The sequence below is a fragment of the Salmo trutta genome, chromosome 35, assembly GCF_901001165.1.
Source record: "Salmo trutta chromosome 35, fSalTru1.1, whole genome shotgun sequence".
Taxonomy (NCBI): Eukaryota; Metazoa; Chordata; class Actinopteri; order Salmoniformes; family Salmonidae; genus Salmo; species Salmo trutta.
This window is the reverse complement of record NC_042991.1, coordinates 22,186,349-22,204,798: the sequence shown is the minus strand read 5'-3', so window position 1 is coordinate 22,204,798 and position 18,450 is coordinate 22,186,349. Positions and strand designations below refer to the sequence as shown.

Here is an 18,450-nt window from a genome sequence, read left to right as displayed (position 1 = left end):
CAACAAGTAATTTTGAAAAAAAAAATGGTTGAGAAATATCTGAAAATGTTTATATATCTGTTTGCAGTGTTGTGTTTAACTCAAGCCTTTCTATTAGGTGAGCAAAATGTTTTGAAATTGATTAGTTTATTTATTTTTTGGACTGAAAAACGGTGGTAATTACCATTTTTGCATTGTAGTTGTGGAAATTGTGGTAAAACGCAAAATATCTGATCAAAAAACAATTATGAAATAGAAAAATACAGATCCTAATATGAGTGATCCAAGAGGAATTACGATGGATAGGTTCTAAAAAATGTTACAGTGGCTTGGGAAAGTATTCACACCCCTTGACTTTTTCCACATATTGTTACGTTACAGCCTTACTCTAAAATTGATTAAATTGCCCCCCACCCCCCCAATCTACACACAATACCCCATGATGACAAAAACTGGTTTGTAGAAATTTTTGCTAATTTACAGTACCAGTCAAAAGTTAGGACACACCTACTCATTCAAGGGTTTTTCAGAGTCTGTGGTCCTGAGCGCACTGGAGCAGGTTTTCGTCAAGGATCTCTGTACTTTGCTCCATTCATCAGTCCCTTGATCCTGACTAGTCTACCAGTCCCTGCCGCTGATAAACACCCCCACAGCTTGATGCTGCCACCACCATGCTTTACCGTAGGGATGGTGGCAGGTTTCCATCAGATGTGATGCTTGGCATTCAGGCTAAAGAGTCGAATTATGGTTTCATCAGACCAGAGAATCTTGTTTCGCATAGTCTGACAGTCCTTTAGGTGCCTTTTGGCAAACTCCAAGCAGGCTGTCATGTGCCTTTTACTGAAGAGTGGCTTCCGTCTGGCCACTCTACCATAAAGGCCTAATTGGTAGAGTGCTGCATAGATGGTTGTCCTTCTGGAAGGTTCTCCCATCTCCACAGAGGAACTCTGGAGCTCTGCCAGAGTGACACTCGGGTTCTTGGTCACCTCCCTGACCAAGGCCCTTCTCCCCCGATTGCTAAGTTTGGCCGAGTGACGAGCTCTAAGGAGAGTCTAGGTGGTTCCAAACTTCTTCCATTTAAGAATGATGGAGGTCACTGTGTTCTTGCGGACCTTCAACGCTGCAGAAATTTGTTGGTACCTTTCCCCAGATCTGTGCCTTGACATAATCCAGTCTCGGAGCTCTACGGACAATACCTTTGACCTCATGGCTTGGTTTTTGCTCTGACATGCACTGTGGGACCTTAAATAGACAGATGTGTGCCTTTCTAAATCATGTCCAATTAATTGAATTTACCACAGGTGGACTCCAATCAAGTTTTAGAAACATCAAGGATGATCAATGGAAACAGGATGCATCTGAGCTCAAATTCAAGCCTCATAGCAAAGGGTCTGAATATTTATGTAAATAAGGTATGTTTATTTTTAATACATTTGCAAACATTTCTACAAAAACCTGTTTTTTCGCTTTGTCATTATGGGGTATTGTGTGTAGATTGATTAAATAAAAATCCTCAGCAATTCTAGAATAAGGCTGTAAAGTAACAAAAAATAAATAACACACACACACACACACACACACACACACACACACACACACACACACACACACACACACATATATATTTGTTTGTTGTGAAATGCCAGTTTGGTGAGAATCACCCAGTCACCTCCTCTCCTCTGTGTTTACAGGTTGATGTCCTGTTGAGATCATCTGCAGAAGCAGCAGCACACAGCAGAGGAGCTATAAATAGCCCCAGGGTCCACCAGTAGCATGGGAGGAAATAACAAAATGGGCCTGACATGAAAACCTGGCAATCTATTCAACAGGATTATACTCCTCTTCCTGCACTAAACAACATTATCGTAATGAGGTAAATCGAATAAGGAGAGGCTGCAGTGCTGTGGATAGCTCCAATACAGCCAGGGGATGGGTGCACTGCACTGTTCTCTTGGGACAATACTAAGTAAATCTGACAATGGTTCTGAATCTTCTTAGCGCAGAGATACAACTCAGCCAGGGGTGTCAACCTCATTCCATGGAGGGCCTAGTGTCTGCTGGTTTTAGGTTTTTCCCTTTCAATTAAGACCTAGACCAGAGGTTTTTTATTTTATTTCACAGTTCCTGTGGTTCCCAAATGGTGGGGCGCACCCCGAGAAACTCAGTCCGGCTTCAACTTACTCTTGAAAGTTGTAATTGGGTAGTGCATCATCTGTTTCTCGTCATGTTAGTCATTGTATACCTTAGAGAGCTATTTAGAACTTGTCAGAAATGTCCAAAATCAACTAATCCATGTCAGCTAACATTTTTTAGCCCATAGATTGTTGTAATGTTTGAGTCACTCAAATATCACGAGACATGGCAAAATGTATATAAATTGCAAAAAATGTTACTTTAAATCTGCTAAATGATCTCTGTACCCATTGAAAAAATTGCAGAATTTAATCTTTAAACGTGCAAAATTGTCTCTCCACCAACAATAAGGGTGTGAACTGTTTGTGTGATGAACAGTGCTTGTGCACATAGAAATAGATGTGGGGGGCGCAGGATGTTCTCCAATGCTGGAAGGGGGGCCTGAGTGAAAACGTTTGGGAACGCCTGACTTAGACAACTAGATGAGAAGAGTTCCTTAATAATCAGTGACCTTAATTCATCAATCAAGTACAAGAGAGGAGTGAAAACCCGCAGGCCCTGAGTGGAATGAGTTTGACATGTGAACTAGGCAATTAATCTGTCAGAACACGGGGTTAAAAAGGTAGGCTATTTTTTCCTCTGAAAAATAGAAAAAAGGCAATTACCACAAGCTTCAAAATAACCTTGGGCCTCCTCACAATATACACTATAGTAAACGCCTGGTCTGACTTCTATCACCAATGTTCAACGATATGCGACTCATTACAGGAAACTAGGCATATGTCGCACGTCACTATGTGTTTACCACATGGCCTCACATGTGAATCCATAGAGATGGGTGGGACTAAGTCTTAAGAGGGTGTGAACGATGCTGAATGGGTGGAGACAAAGAAGAGCTCACCAGTAGGTACCAAAACATTAAAGGGGCATTTTCTCAAAAGTGGGGTTGCAAGTTTCTCAACTTTCAAAGCAGAATTACTTTCCCATTGTTCCGCAACTGCAGTGTATGATATACCATTTTCTAGCTCTGAGTCTCTACTTTTATCTAATGTAAAAAAACAATTTCAAATTTTGCAACATAAGACCGAATCAAGGCGGTCGGTCACATACGATCTGACGTGATCAGAAACTATTATATTTGGGGTCTCGTCCAGGATCTGGACTTTGATATAGAGCGTGTTACTTTGCTTAGAACAATGGGAGAGACTAAAGACACTCACCTCCACCTCACAGGGGAACTGGCTTCCATCCAGCATGGTCACATGACACATCACCAGCTTCACCTTCTTGGTCAGTTTCAGTGGCGACTTGATAAAATAACGTCCTTCCTCGGGCTTCAAGCTCTCTTCCTGGTCTTTCTTCTCCTCTCCTCCTTCCTCTGTTTCTTTTTTCTCCTCCTCCGCTGCACTCTTCTCCTGAGATTTCTCTGATGCTTTCTCCTCCTTAGCAGGCTAGACACAAATCACCAAGAGGAGAATCAGAGACAGAACAACCCTTTAAATCCATGCAGGCCATTTTGTCAGTAATTTGTCAAAGAGTAGCCTAGTTCTGCTTAGTGCCATAGATTGTTGGCACAGCTCTGTGAGAACGATGAGTGTAACTTTTATCGCAGTACACACCACTTTTAACCAGCAGAACTCGTGTTTTCCATTGGCCTGATCACCGCAGATGATGTCATCGGGTGGATAAAATGTTTTAACATGGACAAGGGCTTGGGTTTGGCTGGAATATCGACAAGCACAATGAGATGTTTCTCCTGCAGCATAATAGCTTGCAGGGATCCAACATAACGTCTTATTAAATAATATCTATAAAGGACCAATATGGAGAACATGCAACATCTCTATACTAACAGAGCCGTACCTTCTCTGTGACTGTTGAATAATACTGTATCAACAGACATTGTTTATAACGCATAACTCCTAACCTCAGGGTTGCAAAGGATGAACCTTGGCAGAGAGCTCTAGTGGATTGAGATGGTCTGCTTCTCTGCTGGCTTGCTGTGGTTGAATCAGGTTGTGTGACTGCAAATTCAACTATGACACACTACTGTCAGCAAACCAGCAGAGAAGCAGACCATCTCGATAAGTAAAGCTACAGTAAACATAGTAATCTGGGTTCTCACCTGCCAGGAATCCGTCTAAATCTGAGAATAGTTTAATTGAAAAAATAATGCAAAGATAATGGAGAGACAGTAAGGGGTGTGTAGAGTATTTATATGGCGAATATAGGCTAGCATACCCGAGTTTCTGCACTGCCAGTGGAATGATTCTCCTCTTGTTCCTCTGAATTCACTTCCTCTTTCTGTTCCTGCTCCGCCTCGCCGTTCACTTGCTCTTCTTCAACCTGTGGCTCAGCTGCTGTGGTCGATGATGTCTGCTCTGCTTTGGCCTGCTCCGCCTTCTCACCCTCCTCCTTCACCAGGACCACATCTCCCTCTTCCTTGGGCGTCGCCTGGCTCTCTTTGGGTCCCACCGCGCTCTGAGACTTTTGCCTCTTAAGCCATGGAGGGAGGAACCTGGAGATGCCCTTCTTCTCTGAAGCTGGTGATGAGGCTGAGGGGTCCTCTCCCTCCGGTCCTGTGGCGTTGTCGGTAGGCTGGGCCTCCTCCTGGTTCTCCTTTGCCTCTGCTGAGTCTGTGGCCAGAGCGGGGCTTTTGTTGGACTGCTCGGCGGCCTCAACGGCCTTGACCTCGTCTGTCTGGTTGGTGGCTGGTGGTTCAGGTTCTGCAGGCTGCTCCTCCGCCTTCTCCGGCTCTTTTTTCACCTCCGTTTCAGATCCTACCTCTGTCGTCATGGTCCCCAGTCACACTTCACACAGAGAAAGAGAGATAGGAAACAGAGTTTAACCAGGAGAAGATAACACAGCAAGTGATGTGAGTACATATGATAGTCTATTAGCAAACGGGTGTAGATGTCATGTTGCAGGTAGGTCAAAGTGTAAATCAATTCTACACGTTATTTTTCTTATCATGCAACACAACTGATAAAACAAAGACGACGCAATAATATCAGCTGTACGTTTGTCAGCCGTGATTCATTTTGACAGATTTCACTGACATAAATATTGGAGCTTACTAAAATGGCATGTGCAGTGGCCATCGATGGCTGGTTGCTAAGGAGCTAACTGTTAACTGCATCCCCCACCAGAGAAGAGCAGTAGCCACAGGCAGAACTAGGTTTCAACCCAAATATCAGTGACAAGGACGCAGCACTGCACAGCGCACTTACTCAACATGACAACAGGAATCAAAAGTTGAGAGATTCAGGTTTGCCACACCCCTCCCCGTTTCACAGAAAAGGGCACAGCTCAAAATAAAATCATGGAATGACAGAGCCGAGAATCTGGATAATGGTGTTAGGAGTTTCTTGGAGAATGTGAATCCGACAGATTGTGTTGGAAGCGTCATGTTCCAGAGAGAAGGACATACAGGTGAAGTCGGAAGTTCACATACACTTAGGTTGGAGTCATTAAAACTCGTTTTTCAACCACTCCACAAATTTCTTGTGAACTATAGTTTTGGCAAGGCGGTAAGGACATCTACTTTGTGCATGACAAGTCATTTTTCCAACAATTGTTTACAGTCAGATTATTTCACTTATAATTCACTGCATCACAATTCCAGTGGGTCAGAAGTTGACATACACTAAGTTGACTGTGCCTTTAAACAGCTTGGCAAATTCCAGAAAATGTCATGGCTTTAGAAGCTTCTGATAGGCTAATTGACATCATTTGAGTCAATTGGAGGTGTATCTTTGGATGTATTTCAAGGCCTACCTTCAAACTCAGTGCCTCTTTGCTTGACATCATGGGAAAATCAAAAGATATCAGCCAGGACCTAAAAAAAAATAAAAAAAAATAAAAAAATAAAAAAAAATTGTAGACCTCCACAAGTCTGGTTCATCCTTGGGAGCAATTTCCAAAAGCCTGAAGGTACCACGTTCATCTGTACAAACAATAGGACGCAAGTATAAACACCATGGGACCACGCAGCCATCATACCGCTCAGGAAGGAGACGTGTTCCGTCTCCTAGAGATGAACGTACATTGGTGCGAAAAGTGCAAATCAATCCCAGAACAACAGCAAAGGACCTTGTGAAAATGCTGGAGGAAATGGGTACAAAAGTGTCTATATCCACAGTAAAACAAGTCCTATATCGACATAACCTGAAAGGCCGCTCAGCAAGGAAGAAGCCACTGCTCCAAAACCGCCATAAAAAAAAGCCAGACTACGGTTTGCAACTGCACATGTGGACAAAGATCGTACTATTTGGAGAAATGTCCTCTGGTCTGATGAAACAAAAATAGACCCGTTTGGCCATAATGACCATCATTATGTTTGGAGGAAAAAGGGGGAGGCTGGCAAGCAAAAGAACACCATCCCAACCGTGAAGCATGGGGGTGGCAGCATCATGTTTTGGGGGTGCTTTGGTGCAGGAGGGACTGGTGCACTTCACAAAATAGATAGCATCATGAGGATGAAAAATTATGTGGATATATTGAAGCAACATCAAGACATCAGTCAGGAAGTTAAAGCTTGGTCGCAAATGGGTCTTCCAAATGGACAATGACCGCAAGCATACTTCCAAAGTTGTGGCAATATGGCTTAAGGACAACAAAGTCAAGGTATTGGAGTAGCCATCACAAAGCCCTGACCTCAATCCTATAGAACATTTGTGGGCAGAACTGAAAAAGCATGTGCAAGCAAGGAGGCCTACAAACCTGACTCAGTTACACCAGCTCTGTTAGGAGGAATGGGCCAAAATTCACCCAACTTATTGTGGGAAAGTTGTGGAAGGCTTCCCAAAACATTGGACCCAAGTTAAACAATTTAAAGGCAATGCTACCAAATACTAATTGAGTGCATGTAAATTTCTGACCCACTGGGAAAGTGATATAAAAGCTGAAATAAAATCACTCTACTATTATTCTGACATTTCACATTCTTAAAATAAAGTGGTGATCCTAACTGACCTATGACAGGGAATTTGTACTAGGATTAAATGTCAGGAATTGTGAAAAACTGAGTTTAAATGTATTTGGCTAAGGTGTATGTAAACTTCCAACTTCAACTCTACCCTCTGAAATGAAATGGACAAAGTGCTGCAGGTTAGAGCAATGACTCAGCCAGTCTCCATAGAGACGAATTCACTTAAATCATCTACCCTGACTAAATCAGTTTATTTCCTTTCTCCTGATAAATGTGATTGTATTGAAAATATTGTTTTTTGTAAAAGAGATTAACCTTAGCTAGCTACATATAGATACACTAGGCAACACGCAGGGGGATTTATAAATAGAAAATGGTCCCTCACACATGACTGGCCACTGGGTTGAGGGAGAGCAGCCATTTTATGGTCATTTTTGGGGTTCTGCAAATTTTATAGCAGGTCATGTGACAACATTGACACAGGAATTAAGGAAGGCAGCAACTGAGAAGACTCAGGGGAACGGTTGAAAATGTAACCAAGGAAAGGACATTCTAGTATTATTCTAGCAATAATTAAAAGGGGCGAGGGACACATTGGTATCAAAATGTAACGGAATGAACTGGCTAGGACATATTTCGGGCTTCTTCAGATCAGATTAGTCTTAATGAAGTTAAACTGAAGTAAAAGACCTCTGCAACAAATAAAATGACAGAGCCCAAAAAGTAAACTGTGTTGATGACATGCATCAACCGTGAGAAACTTAACCCAATGAATGGCATCGTAATGGACACTGTTTCCTCACTGATGTGTGGGCTACATTTAGGACACACATACAGAAACAAATGAAGACTAGCCTAGGCCTACACAGCATCACATCAAATTGTTCAAATTTGACCTATAAATCACAATCTATTCTAAAGAAATAGGCTACATCTAGGCCTAATCTAATCAAAAAAATACTATTTTGAGTTTAAACATCAATTCACTGTGAATAATGCCCCTTGAAATGTAGGGCAGGCTCAGCCTGGAATATGAAATCACAACAGAGATGACCTGAAATAGAATATTATGTTTAATACTATAGCCTGCAGGTTCAAAACTCAACCTTGCCACAGGGGAGTGACTAGCTCGGCCATTCAGTGGCATTATGGCCTGGCCACCCCAGCAGTGTGCAGGCTAAATCACAAATCTGCAAACGCTTGCACATCATGGGAGTTTGTGAAACAACACAGCCTGTCAGAACCAATCAAGGTCCTTGTCAGCAAAAAACTAAATGGTGTCTCTATAGAAAGAGATGTGACTGATATGCTCCAATCTCATGCCATCAGATCTTTTCTTTAATAAACTCATACCATCACAGACATAATCCAGTAGACACAATAGACCAGAAGTCATAGAAAAGTGTTTTTGCTTGTAAAAACATGCGTCTCGGTTTACATCGTCTATATAATCATCAGTTACCCTAGGAGAACTGTGGGTGTGACAGTCAGATGTATTTTAAGCGTGTGCGTGTGTGTGTTTGCTGTACACATCCAGCTCAAGTGTAGGCTACATGGAGGTGTTGAGTGATGAGGGACTTGGCTTATCTCCAGTCGTATCAAACCCTTCACCACAAAAGCCTATCGCTTCATTACACTAATTAGGTACGTTTGAACAATTAAGTGTACACCGACTGCACAGACAACATGTATACAATAAGGAAATTATTGTATCTTGTTACAGACACTCACTGTGACAGTCTCTAGCTAGGTTTCCATCCAATTGAGAATATTAAAAAAATCTGCATAAAGATATTTTCCTCACCAATGGTGTTTCTCCACCAAATGGACTTGCTGTAGATAAAAATCAGTGTGTAATGACAAAGTGCACATAAAATGACCTTTTTTTATTGTGTTTTCATTTACGGAAAAAAAGTGCCATGTGTTTCCATTGAATTTTCAACTCTACCGCGTTAAATAGCAAATGTGCCTACTCTGATCTTGGCACGTGCGCTCTAGCCAACAACTCGCAGATACAGTGTGGGTAGTCTTGTCTACATGAGATTATGGATAAGAGTGAGCATATTTGTATTTATCAAGGGCAGTCAAGCGTTGATCATTATGTCACCAGAATAAGACCATCAATATTTCCTGGAAAGGAGTATCAAGCTTACTCACCGTGCACTTTCACCACCCTGTGAAGTTCAGCCCTTATTTCATTTGAAGCCTAATAAAACTGCATAGTTTCGAGTCGTAGTGGGAGGACCACACACATACACCATATCATTGTGTGATTTCAAGTTTACTTCGGTATGATGGTTCTTATCAATATTTGCTCAAACTGTTTCCACCGCAATCTCTCACATACTACATTTTACCGACACAAAAAGATCCCACACGTCGGATAAACAAATTGTTGGCATTTATACAATTGTACCAAAAACGTCCTGTTTCCATCACAGCTGTCGTGATTTTTTTATAATTTTTATACTCTGACTTTACTTGGATGGAAACGTGGTTTGTGATAAACAATCTCTCTGGTCATTCCCAATTGACTGCAGTGTGTTTGTCATTATTGTACTGTTCAATGTGAAAATCCTTATAGTCTAGGTAGTGCAGAGAGCAGTCTGCAGCTAAGCGTGCTGCTGTACTGGCTGGCTGGCGATTGTTTTGCCTAGTGTCTGCGCCCTACGATGCATATCGTACCGGGAATGCTGCAGCTTCGAAAGGATCTGCGACAAGCAGGCTTTCATTTCCCCTTTATCCCACGACTCCACCCCAGCCTCCAATAAAAATGACATCCCCCAATAGTGGCACTAGAATACTATGAAAAAGCTGCCATGGCTTCCATTGCTGCCATTCGGTTTCATCTTTAGACACAGGTTAGCTGTTTTATTGTAGCACGGTGTTGTGTTTCTGTGTATCAAGCGATTGAAAGAAACGCCCTCGCATCTCCTCGCTTTGTGACAATACCACATGGGGAATTTTCTATCACCAACAGAGCACACATGCATAAGGAATACTCAAGTCTTAACCACACACAAACACAACCTGACAATGATGTGCTTGGGAAAACAAGGATGTCACTGCAACAACAACCAAGACAACGCCCCACACTGATTAGTCCAATCAAAACTCATTAAAAGCGGGTACATTGACTAGCTAAAGTCAAATTGCCAGGAAATTATTTTCAAATTACAAAGCAAAATATTTGGTTTATCCCCATATCTACTCAACCTTATGAACCACAAGTTCCTGGAATGGCTGCGTCCTGAGCACTGTGTCCGGCTAAACTCAAATCAGCTGAACTAATATTCTATCAAAGTGAACGGATGATGAACTGCATTGACTATTAGCCAGCCACCTCAGCCTCAGAGCAGTAGCCTCAGTACAGTAAGCCAGTGCACAGCTGTGGTGCGAGCACTAAGTAGCGCCTTACCGTGATCTCTCCCCTCTGATGTCCAACTCAGACTTTCCTTTCTTGTCACCTTCCTGTGCTCTATTCCAGCTGATCAGCTTCCTGCTCTACACGCTGCGGTCATTACCGCACTCAGCACCAAACTCAGGGGGACAGACAGAGCCAGAGAGAAGAATGAGGCTGAGAGAGAGGGAGCCAAACGTGACAGAGAGAGATAATGGGGAGGGAGGAGGGAGAGAGTGAACGAAGGAGGCAGACCCCACCCCTGCTGTGCATGTGCCAAGAGAGGGGTTGTTAGTGGACACTTGCATTCAGGGATCTCTCTCCTCGTCAGTAGTGTCCTCTCCTGTCTCCTCAGGGGACACTTCAATCCAAAGCTAGTTTAATAAGAGTCTCAAACCAGCTCTGTGCAGCAGAAGATAACTAACCACAAGCTTTAACATGCGGACCCACTGTGGTTTGACGCCCATCTAACCTAAATGACTGGAGTTTAAAGAACTGAGGAGCCAGTCCTCAAACGATCCAGTTTTACACACCATTCCAGAGCGTAGACAAGAGGTAGGCCTATTCTCAGCACAAGAGGCTTACAGTACAAGAATCAAAAGTTCTCTAATTCTATTATTCTAATGGTGTAAGCAGGCGCTGCCCTAAATTACTTTGCCAAAGCTTTATCCCAGTATTAGTGCTAACATCACACATTATACTTCTATTAATTTATACTTATGCAAACATTTTTCTATTCTACTGCCATTTACTTTATGTTCGTATTCTTATCTTGTATCATTTCTTATTGTTGTTGCATTGTCGAGAAGGAAGCTGTTTTTAGTTGGAAGATATATACAATGAGTATCCTGTACATCCAACTAATAAACTTGAAAACATTGGGTGACAGATGGAAGGCCTCAAGTCATTTCAATGTACAGTGAAACAGCTGGATCTACAGTACACACGATAGTGGGAGTTAATAGCCATGTGTCCAACATGGTACAGTAATACACCAGAGAATGGAGCACTTTTGGAGGGGCACTCTGAAGAGTCGGTATCCTCAAAGTGTGCACTATGAAGGGGTCCATGTCCCAAGAGAGATCAAAGCTGTGTGTCGTGCCGAAGCCACAGCCCCATCATTGGGAAGGTCACCACAGGATTAAACTAAGAGGAATGTCCAGACGCCACAAAGGATGAAAATACCACAGACAAAGATGTTCATTTCCCCGGGTCTCATGGCACGAAGTGTACATTTCATCTTTCCTCTGAAGCCTTTGGCGACTGTATCGAAGCACACCAAGTACAGATTTCTTTATTGGAGGTCAAACAATGAGTTTGGCTGTTAAATGGATACGGGGAAGAGCAAAAAGCCACAAGTTCCAGAACTGAAGCATTTATTTTGTACCACGTCTAAACCAAACTTTATCTGGGATTTAGGAGAGTTGCTATAGCAACAGGAAGTTCACAGTTGTGCATGCATATCACACTTACCTCGGCAGTGACACACACAGCAAGGGTCTCAACGGCAGGATAAAAGCCTGTTTGAATCAATGTCGCTCTAGAGTTCAGACCCGAGTATGTGAGCGGAGCTGGAGCGGAGAGAGACAAATTTGACTGGAGATTGGAGCGAGTTACCCAAAGGCTGGAGCGTCAGCCTTCTTACCCGCTCCAATTTCACTCCAGTACTGCTCATTTAATGAACTCCGGGCATGCCCGGCTCAGCATGCTTTTGTATTGTCATGGAGTTTGGTAAATATTTTCTTTAAAACATTTTTTTTTTTTTAAGGGATAAAAACAGGTGCACATCAAGGTGACTTACAAGATGAGGACCAAGAGCATGAGAGGGAGTGCGGTGATGTAGTGTCCACAACTAAAGAATCATTGTGGAATCTGAAAAGACACATATCCCAAAAGGTGTAGTACGTGCACATAACATAAAGAAACAAGGTGGGTAGCTAGCTAAGTGTTTCATTGTAGCAAAGTATTTATTTTTTATATCTGATCTCTTAAAAGTTTAGTTCATTTTTATTCTATTATCTATACAATAGGGTATCACTGATTTTGGCCCAATAGGACTGACATATTAGCTCTTTCACGGAGCTTTCTGTTTTGACAGGGTTATTTTGCACAAAACGTTTAGGCCTAGCTATAGAGAAATACAAAAACTGCATCCCTACCCAGGCTGGCCGGAGTGTCCCGAACGGCTCCGGAAGCGCAGAGAGGGTATCCTCCACTGCTGGCCTGCTCTCCAGGCACCATCACATAACTCTGGCCAAACTAGTGTTTCTAAAAGTGAAAGGCACTAATTCACAGCCTATATGTGCAATTTAGACTATGATTTAATACAATGAAGTGTTGATTAAATGCTGAGCGCTTAAAAGGGATAATCCACCCCAAACTCCTATGATTAACAGTAAAAATGTGAGGAAAACGAATTGAACAATTTTCATTTTGCCGTTATAACAAGGTTGGTAGAAACGTTTTTAGAAATCTGTTGCAGCTCAAGTCTACTACAAAACCCAGAATGCAATGCGCTCACTCGCTCTCGCTGCGCAAATTACATTTCTTACCCAAAGAGATACTTTTGAGGAGAAGGGAAACTCCATTAGAATCGTATTATTTACATTGTCCATGCTTCATCAATGGACCGCGTAGTGCATTCTGGGCAATTCTGGGACAAAGAACGCTCTAAATCAAGGAGTGAATGGGAATCAATTGGGAGCTAGCTAAAAAAAAAAAGAACATTAGCACAAATTTCGTTTACAATAAGTACAACATTGCCAGCTTTTTCCAAGATGTGAGAAAATGTACTTCTCTGTAATATTAACTCAGCAAAAAAAGAAACGTCCCTTTTTCAGGACCGTGTCTTTCAAAAGACAATTCGTAAAAATCCAAATAACTTCAGATATTCATTGTAAAGGGTTTAAACACAGAACAAGCATAGGAAACAATGAACCATAAACAATTAATGAACATGCACCTGTGGAACGATCGTTAAGACACTAACAGCTTCCAGATGGTAGGCAATTAAGGTCACAGTTATGAAAACTTAGGACACTAAAGAGGCCTTTCTATTGACTCTGACAAACACCAAAAGAAAGATGCCCAGGGTCCCTGCTCATCTGTGTGAATGTGCCTTAGGCATGCTGCAAGGACGCATGAGGACTGCAGATGTGGCCAGGGCAATAAATTACAATGTCCATACTGTGAGACGCCTAAGACAGCGCTACAGGGAGACAGGACGGACAGCTGATCGTCCTCACAGTTGCAGACCATGTGTAACACCTGCACAGGATCGGTACATCACACCTGCAGGACAGGTACAGGATGGCAACAACTGCCCGAGTTACACCAGGAACGCACAATCCCTCCATCAGTGCTCAGACTGTCCACAACAGGCTGAGAGAGGCTGGGCTGACGGCTTGTAGGCCTGTTGTAAGGCAGGTCCTCACCAGACATCACCGTCGCCTATCGGCACAAACCCACCGTTGCTGGACCAGACAGGACTGGCGAAAAGTGCTCTTCACTGACAAGTCGCAGTTTTGTCTCACCAGGGGTGATAGTTGGATTTGCGTTTATCATCGAAGAAATTAGCATTACACCGAGGCCTGTACTCTGGAGCGGGATCGATTTGGAGGTGGAGGGTCCGTCGTGGTCTGGGGCGGCGTGTCACAGCATCATCGGACTGAGCTTGTTGTCATTGCAGGCAATCTCAACGATGTGTGTTACAGGGAAGACATCCTCCTCCCTCATGTGGTACCCTTCCTGCAGGTTCATCCTGACATGACCCTCCAGCCTGACAATGCCACCAGCCATACTGCTTGACTGTGCGTGATTTCCTGCAAGACAGGAATGTCAGTGTTGTGCCATGGCCAGCAAAGAGCCCGGATCTCAATCCCATTGAGCACGTCTGGGACTTGTTGGATCGGAGGGTGAGGGCTAGGGCCATTCCCCCTAGAAATGTCCGGGAACTTGCAGGTGCCTTGGTGGAAGAGTGGGGTAACATCTCACAACAAGACCTGGAAAATCTGGTGCAGTCCATGAGGAGGAGATGCACTGGAGTACTTAATGCAGCTGGTGGCCACACCAGATACTGACTGTTACTTTTGATTTTGACCCACACTTTGTTCAGGGACACATTATGCCATTTCTGTTAGTCACATGTCTGTGGAACTTGTTCAGTTTACGTCTCAGTTGTTGAATCGAACCTTATGTTCATGCAAATATTTACACGTTAAGTTTGATGAAAATAAACGCAGTTGACAGTGAGGACTTTTTTTGCTGAGTTTAGCTTTGGAATCGGGACACTACGTACTTGAGGAAATTAGGCAGGTTTCTTGAATCATACCCCGACTTTGAGAAGGGATAACGTGACGATTAGCTTAGCAACCGCGTGACGCAGCATGACAAAGTGAATGCAACGCGTCGACTGTCAGTTGGGTGTGTAGTTTCTCCATTCATTGCCCAATGGGATTCCTATCGCCTCCTTTGTGGGAAACAGATTAGAGACATACAGGGTGCATCGCGACATGGTACTTGGACGAGAAACAGTTGAATAATTGAGTTTGTTTAATAGTTTAGGTTTAGCACATCTAAGCGAAATATATACTTTATCAAGATGATCTAAAACGGATGGATGCATTCTAAACAAGTACGTACATACATACCATCTATTGGCTGAATTGACAATCTGGAGTGCAGGTCATTGTTGTAAAAGCGTTATTAAAATGTGATAGGGGATGACACCATCTCCAGTGACGAGAATTTTGTACCTATGCCACGTTCCTACACGATTTCCTGATTTTCACAGACCGACCACTTAGAAGTTAAATCATGTAGAAATGTTTTATTTTACCCACTGATAGAACATAGGCTTTTACCAAATTGACAGGAGTTTCATGACTTGTCTTTCTGGGGGTGGATTATTATTTTTAGGCTTCTGCCAGCCTAATGTGTTGCACTCGCAAATGCTTCAAATTATTTCTTTGTAGGCTAGAACCTTGAAATAGGCTAATAATATAGCCTAAATAATTAACTTTCCTCCCTACTTAGGTTACATGTTTGGCTCCTGACCTATTCAATAGGGGTTTAATGGTTCACCAAACCCACGGTTGGGTAAGTATTGTGGTTTTTGGGTCACGGTTCAGTTACAGTACAGCAGAAAAATGAAATTCCAACAGTTACTGTAGGTAATTGTTGTTTATTTGGCAAAATACAAAAAAATCATTTTATTTGTGGCCCAAGTCCAGTTTCTGTGACATCATTCATAGGTTCCTGGCATTGTCTGTTGTGACAGGGATTGTTATGTTGGACCTCAAGTAGAGGTCTAAAAAGTTGTACCCGTTCCACAATGGACCTGGGGCTTTCCCACCCGGACAAATACATTTTACAAAATAGAGACCTGTTCCGAACGGACCCGAGGACGATCAGTTCCGTATAGACGTAGTCGGGTCCGAGTGAGGGAAGCAGCAGAACAGTCCATTTGTAAGCTACTTTATTAACCTTAGCTGATACAGCCCGAGGGACAGCAGGCAGAGGGGCCTTGCAGTTTGTGTACTGTACTGTGAGTGAGAAACGGGAGCAAGGCGTGAGGGAGGGGGAGGAAGCAACCAACTGAGCCGAATGGCGCTTTCAGACTAACTTCTTGTTTGTAATACTATACTGAACAAGAATATAAAACGCAACATGCAAAGTGTTGGTCCCATGTTCCATAAGCTGAAATAAAAAGACCCAAGAAATGCTCCATACAAAAAGTTCCTCAAAAATATTTGTTCACATCCCTGTTAGTGAGCACTTCTCCTTTGCCAAAATAATCCATCCATCTGACAGGTGCAGCATGTCAAGAAGCTGGTTAAACAGCATGATCATTGCACAGGTGCACCTTGTGCTGGGGACAATAAAAGGCCACTAAAATGTACAGTTGTGTCACAACACAATACCACAGATGTCTCAAGTTGAGGGAGCGTGCAATTGGCATGCTGACTGCAGTTATGTCCACCAGAGCTGTTACCAGAGCATTTAATACACATTTTTCTACCATAAGCCGCCTCGGTTGTTTTAAAGAATTTGGCAGTACATCCAACCGGCCTCACAACTGCAGACATGTATCGCGTCGTGTGCGCGAGTGGTTTGCTGATGTCAACATTGTGAACAGAGTGTCCCATGGTGGCGGTGGGGTTATGGTATGGGCAGGCAGGCCTAAGCAATGGACAACAAACACAATTTAATTTTATTGTTGCCAATTTGAATGCACAGAGATACCGTGACAAAATTCTTATTTACAAATGACGGCCTACCCTGGCTAAACCCTAACCCAGAAGACGCTGGGCCAATTGTGCGCTGCCCTATGGGACTCCCAATCACAGCTGGTTGTGATACAGCCTGAAATCGAACCAGGGTCTGTAGTGACGCCTCTAGCACTGAGATGCAGTGCCTTACAGCGCTGCGCCACTCGGGAGCCAAATTCCTGGAAGTTGATAACCTTTCTTTTTTTAAGGTATTTGTGACCAACAGATGCATATCTGTATTCCCAGGCATGCAAAATCCATATATCACAGGCTAATGAATTTATTCAATTTTTTACTGATTTCCTTATATGAACTATAACTCTGTAAAATTGGACCTCCTTTGTTTATATTTTCAATTGTTAACAAACACGCACCCATAAAGAAAATTAGAATAAAAACCAAGTTCAGGCCCTGGTTCGACCATTATCTGGCAGAGTTACTCCACCTCAAGAATTCCATTTGGTGAAATGCTCGGCCCACGCATACTCAGGCTGACTGGCTCTCGTTCAGGCAAATGAGAAATAAGTGCACAGGCTATCCGGAAGGCTAAAGTTACATACTTTAAGGAGCAGTTCTCTCTCTGAAGGCCTAACCAAGAAGTTCTGGAAAATGGTGAAAGACCTGGAGAATAAACCCTCTTCCTCACAGCTGCCCATGTCCCTTAACGTAGATGATTTTGTTGTTACTGACAAGGAGCACTTTAAAATCACCACTTCCTTAAGTCAGGATTCCTAATTGACTGGATCTGCTATTTTCATACGTTATAACTGGAACCTCTATCAGAAGCTAGCCAGCTAAATAGCTACTAGTCACTGTTAGCCATGGCTAGCGGTCTTCACCTTTAGCTCGGTCACCAGCCAGCTTTAGCTCAGGTCAATACCTGCCAGTCTGCACAGAGCGAAATTAACCCAGAGCATATCGGACTGCATATCACCGGATTCCTGCCGCAAGCTCTGGGCCATTTACAATGGATCATCGCAGCTAGCTAGCTGCAATCTGAGTGGCTACCGCTGGCTTCCGCCTCTGTCCCGAAGTAAACACCAGTTAGCCTTTCGCTAGCCTATCTCCCGGCTAGCGAAAGAGGTATACCCACTAATTTGTGGGTTACAATACCTCTTTTTCCAATTGGCCTGGACCCTTCATTGGCGACACGGAGTCCCACCGATCCGCCATGACTGGTCTGCCAACGTAATAGTCCGATGTGGTTTCAACAAGCTTTTCCGTTGCAATGTCACCGGAGACCCATCTGCTAGCGCCGGCCCGCTAGCTTTCTGAACGCTGTGCCTCCCACTTGCCTAGCATAGTAGCGACTACCGAAAGGCTCCTGGACTCACCTATTGCTGCTCATTGGACCCTATGATCACTCGGCTACAAATGCCTCTCTCCAATGTCAATATGCCTTGTCTTCCGCTGTCTCGGTTAGTTATTGGTTTTAGTTCACTGTAGAGCCCCTAGTCCAGCTCAACATGCCTTAGATAGCTCTTATGTCACACACCCCACACATGGGGAGACCTCACCTGGTTTAGCTGGTGTCTCCAGAGATGCAAGCTCTCTCATAATCATTCAATGACTAGGTTTACCCCCACTGTACTCCCATCCTACCATACTCGTTTGTACATTATGCCCTGAATCTATTCTACCACATGCAGAAATCTGCCTCTTTTATTCTCTGTTCCCAACGCACTAGACGACCAGTTCTTAAAGCCCTTAGCCGTACCTCTGGTGATGTAGATGTTAAT

At 43.3% G+C, this 18,450-nt stretch overlaps 1 protein-coding gene across 12 annotated transcripts in view; it reads right to left on the bottom strand.

The window, feature by feature from the left end:
• The window catches only part of LOC115174867 (protein 4.1), a 104,655-nt gene that overhangs the window by 55,559 nt on the left and 30,646 nt on the right, over positions 1–18,450 (bottom strand). For 11 of the 12 annotated variants that reach the window (XR_003871875.1, XM_029733831.1, XM_029733837.1 and 8 more), the window contains exons 2-3: positions 4,354–4,922; positions 3,333–3,563 (exon numbers count right to left, since the gene is read on the bottom strand). Coding sequence is in view for 11 of the 12 variants with exons in the window: in XM_029733831.1 (XP_029589691.1) it covers positions 3,333–3,563; positions 4,354–4,908 (786 nt within the window). In the remaining variant the exon portion in view is untranslated. Of the gene's footprint in view, positions 1–3,332; positions 3,564–4,353; positions 4,923–10,460; positions 10,629–18,450 lie in introns of those variants that run through there. The other variant, XM_029733833.1, reaches the window with a different exon arrangement.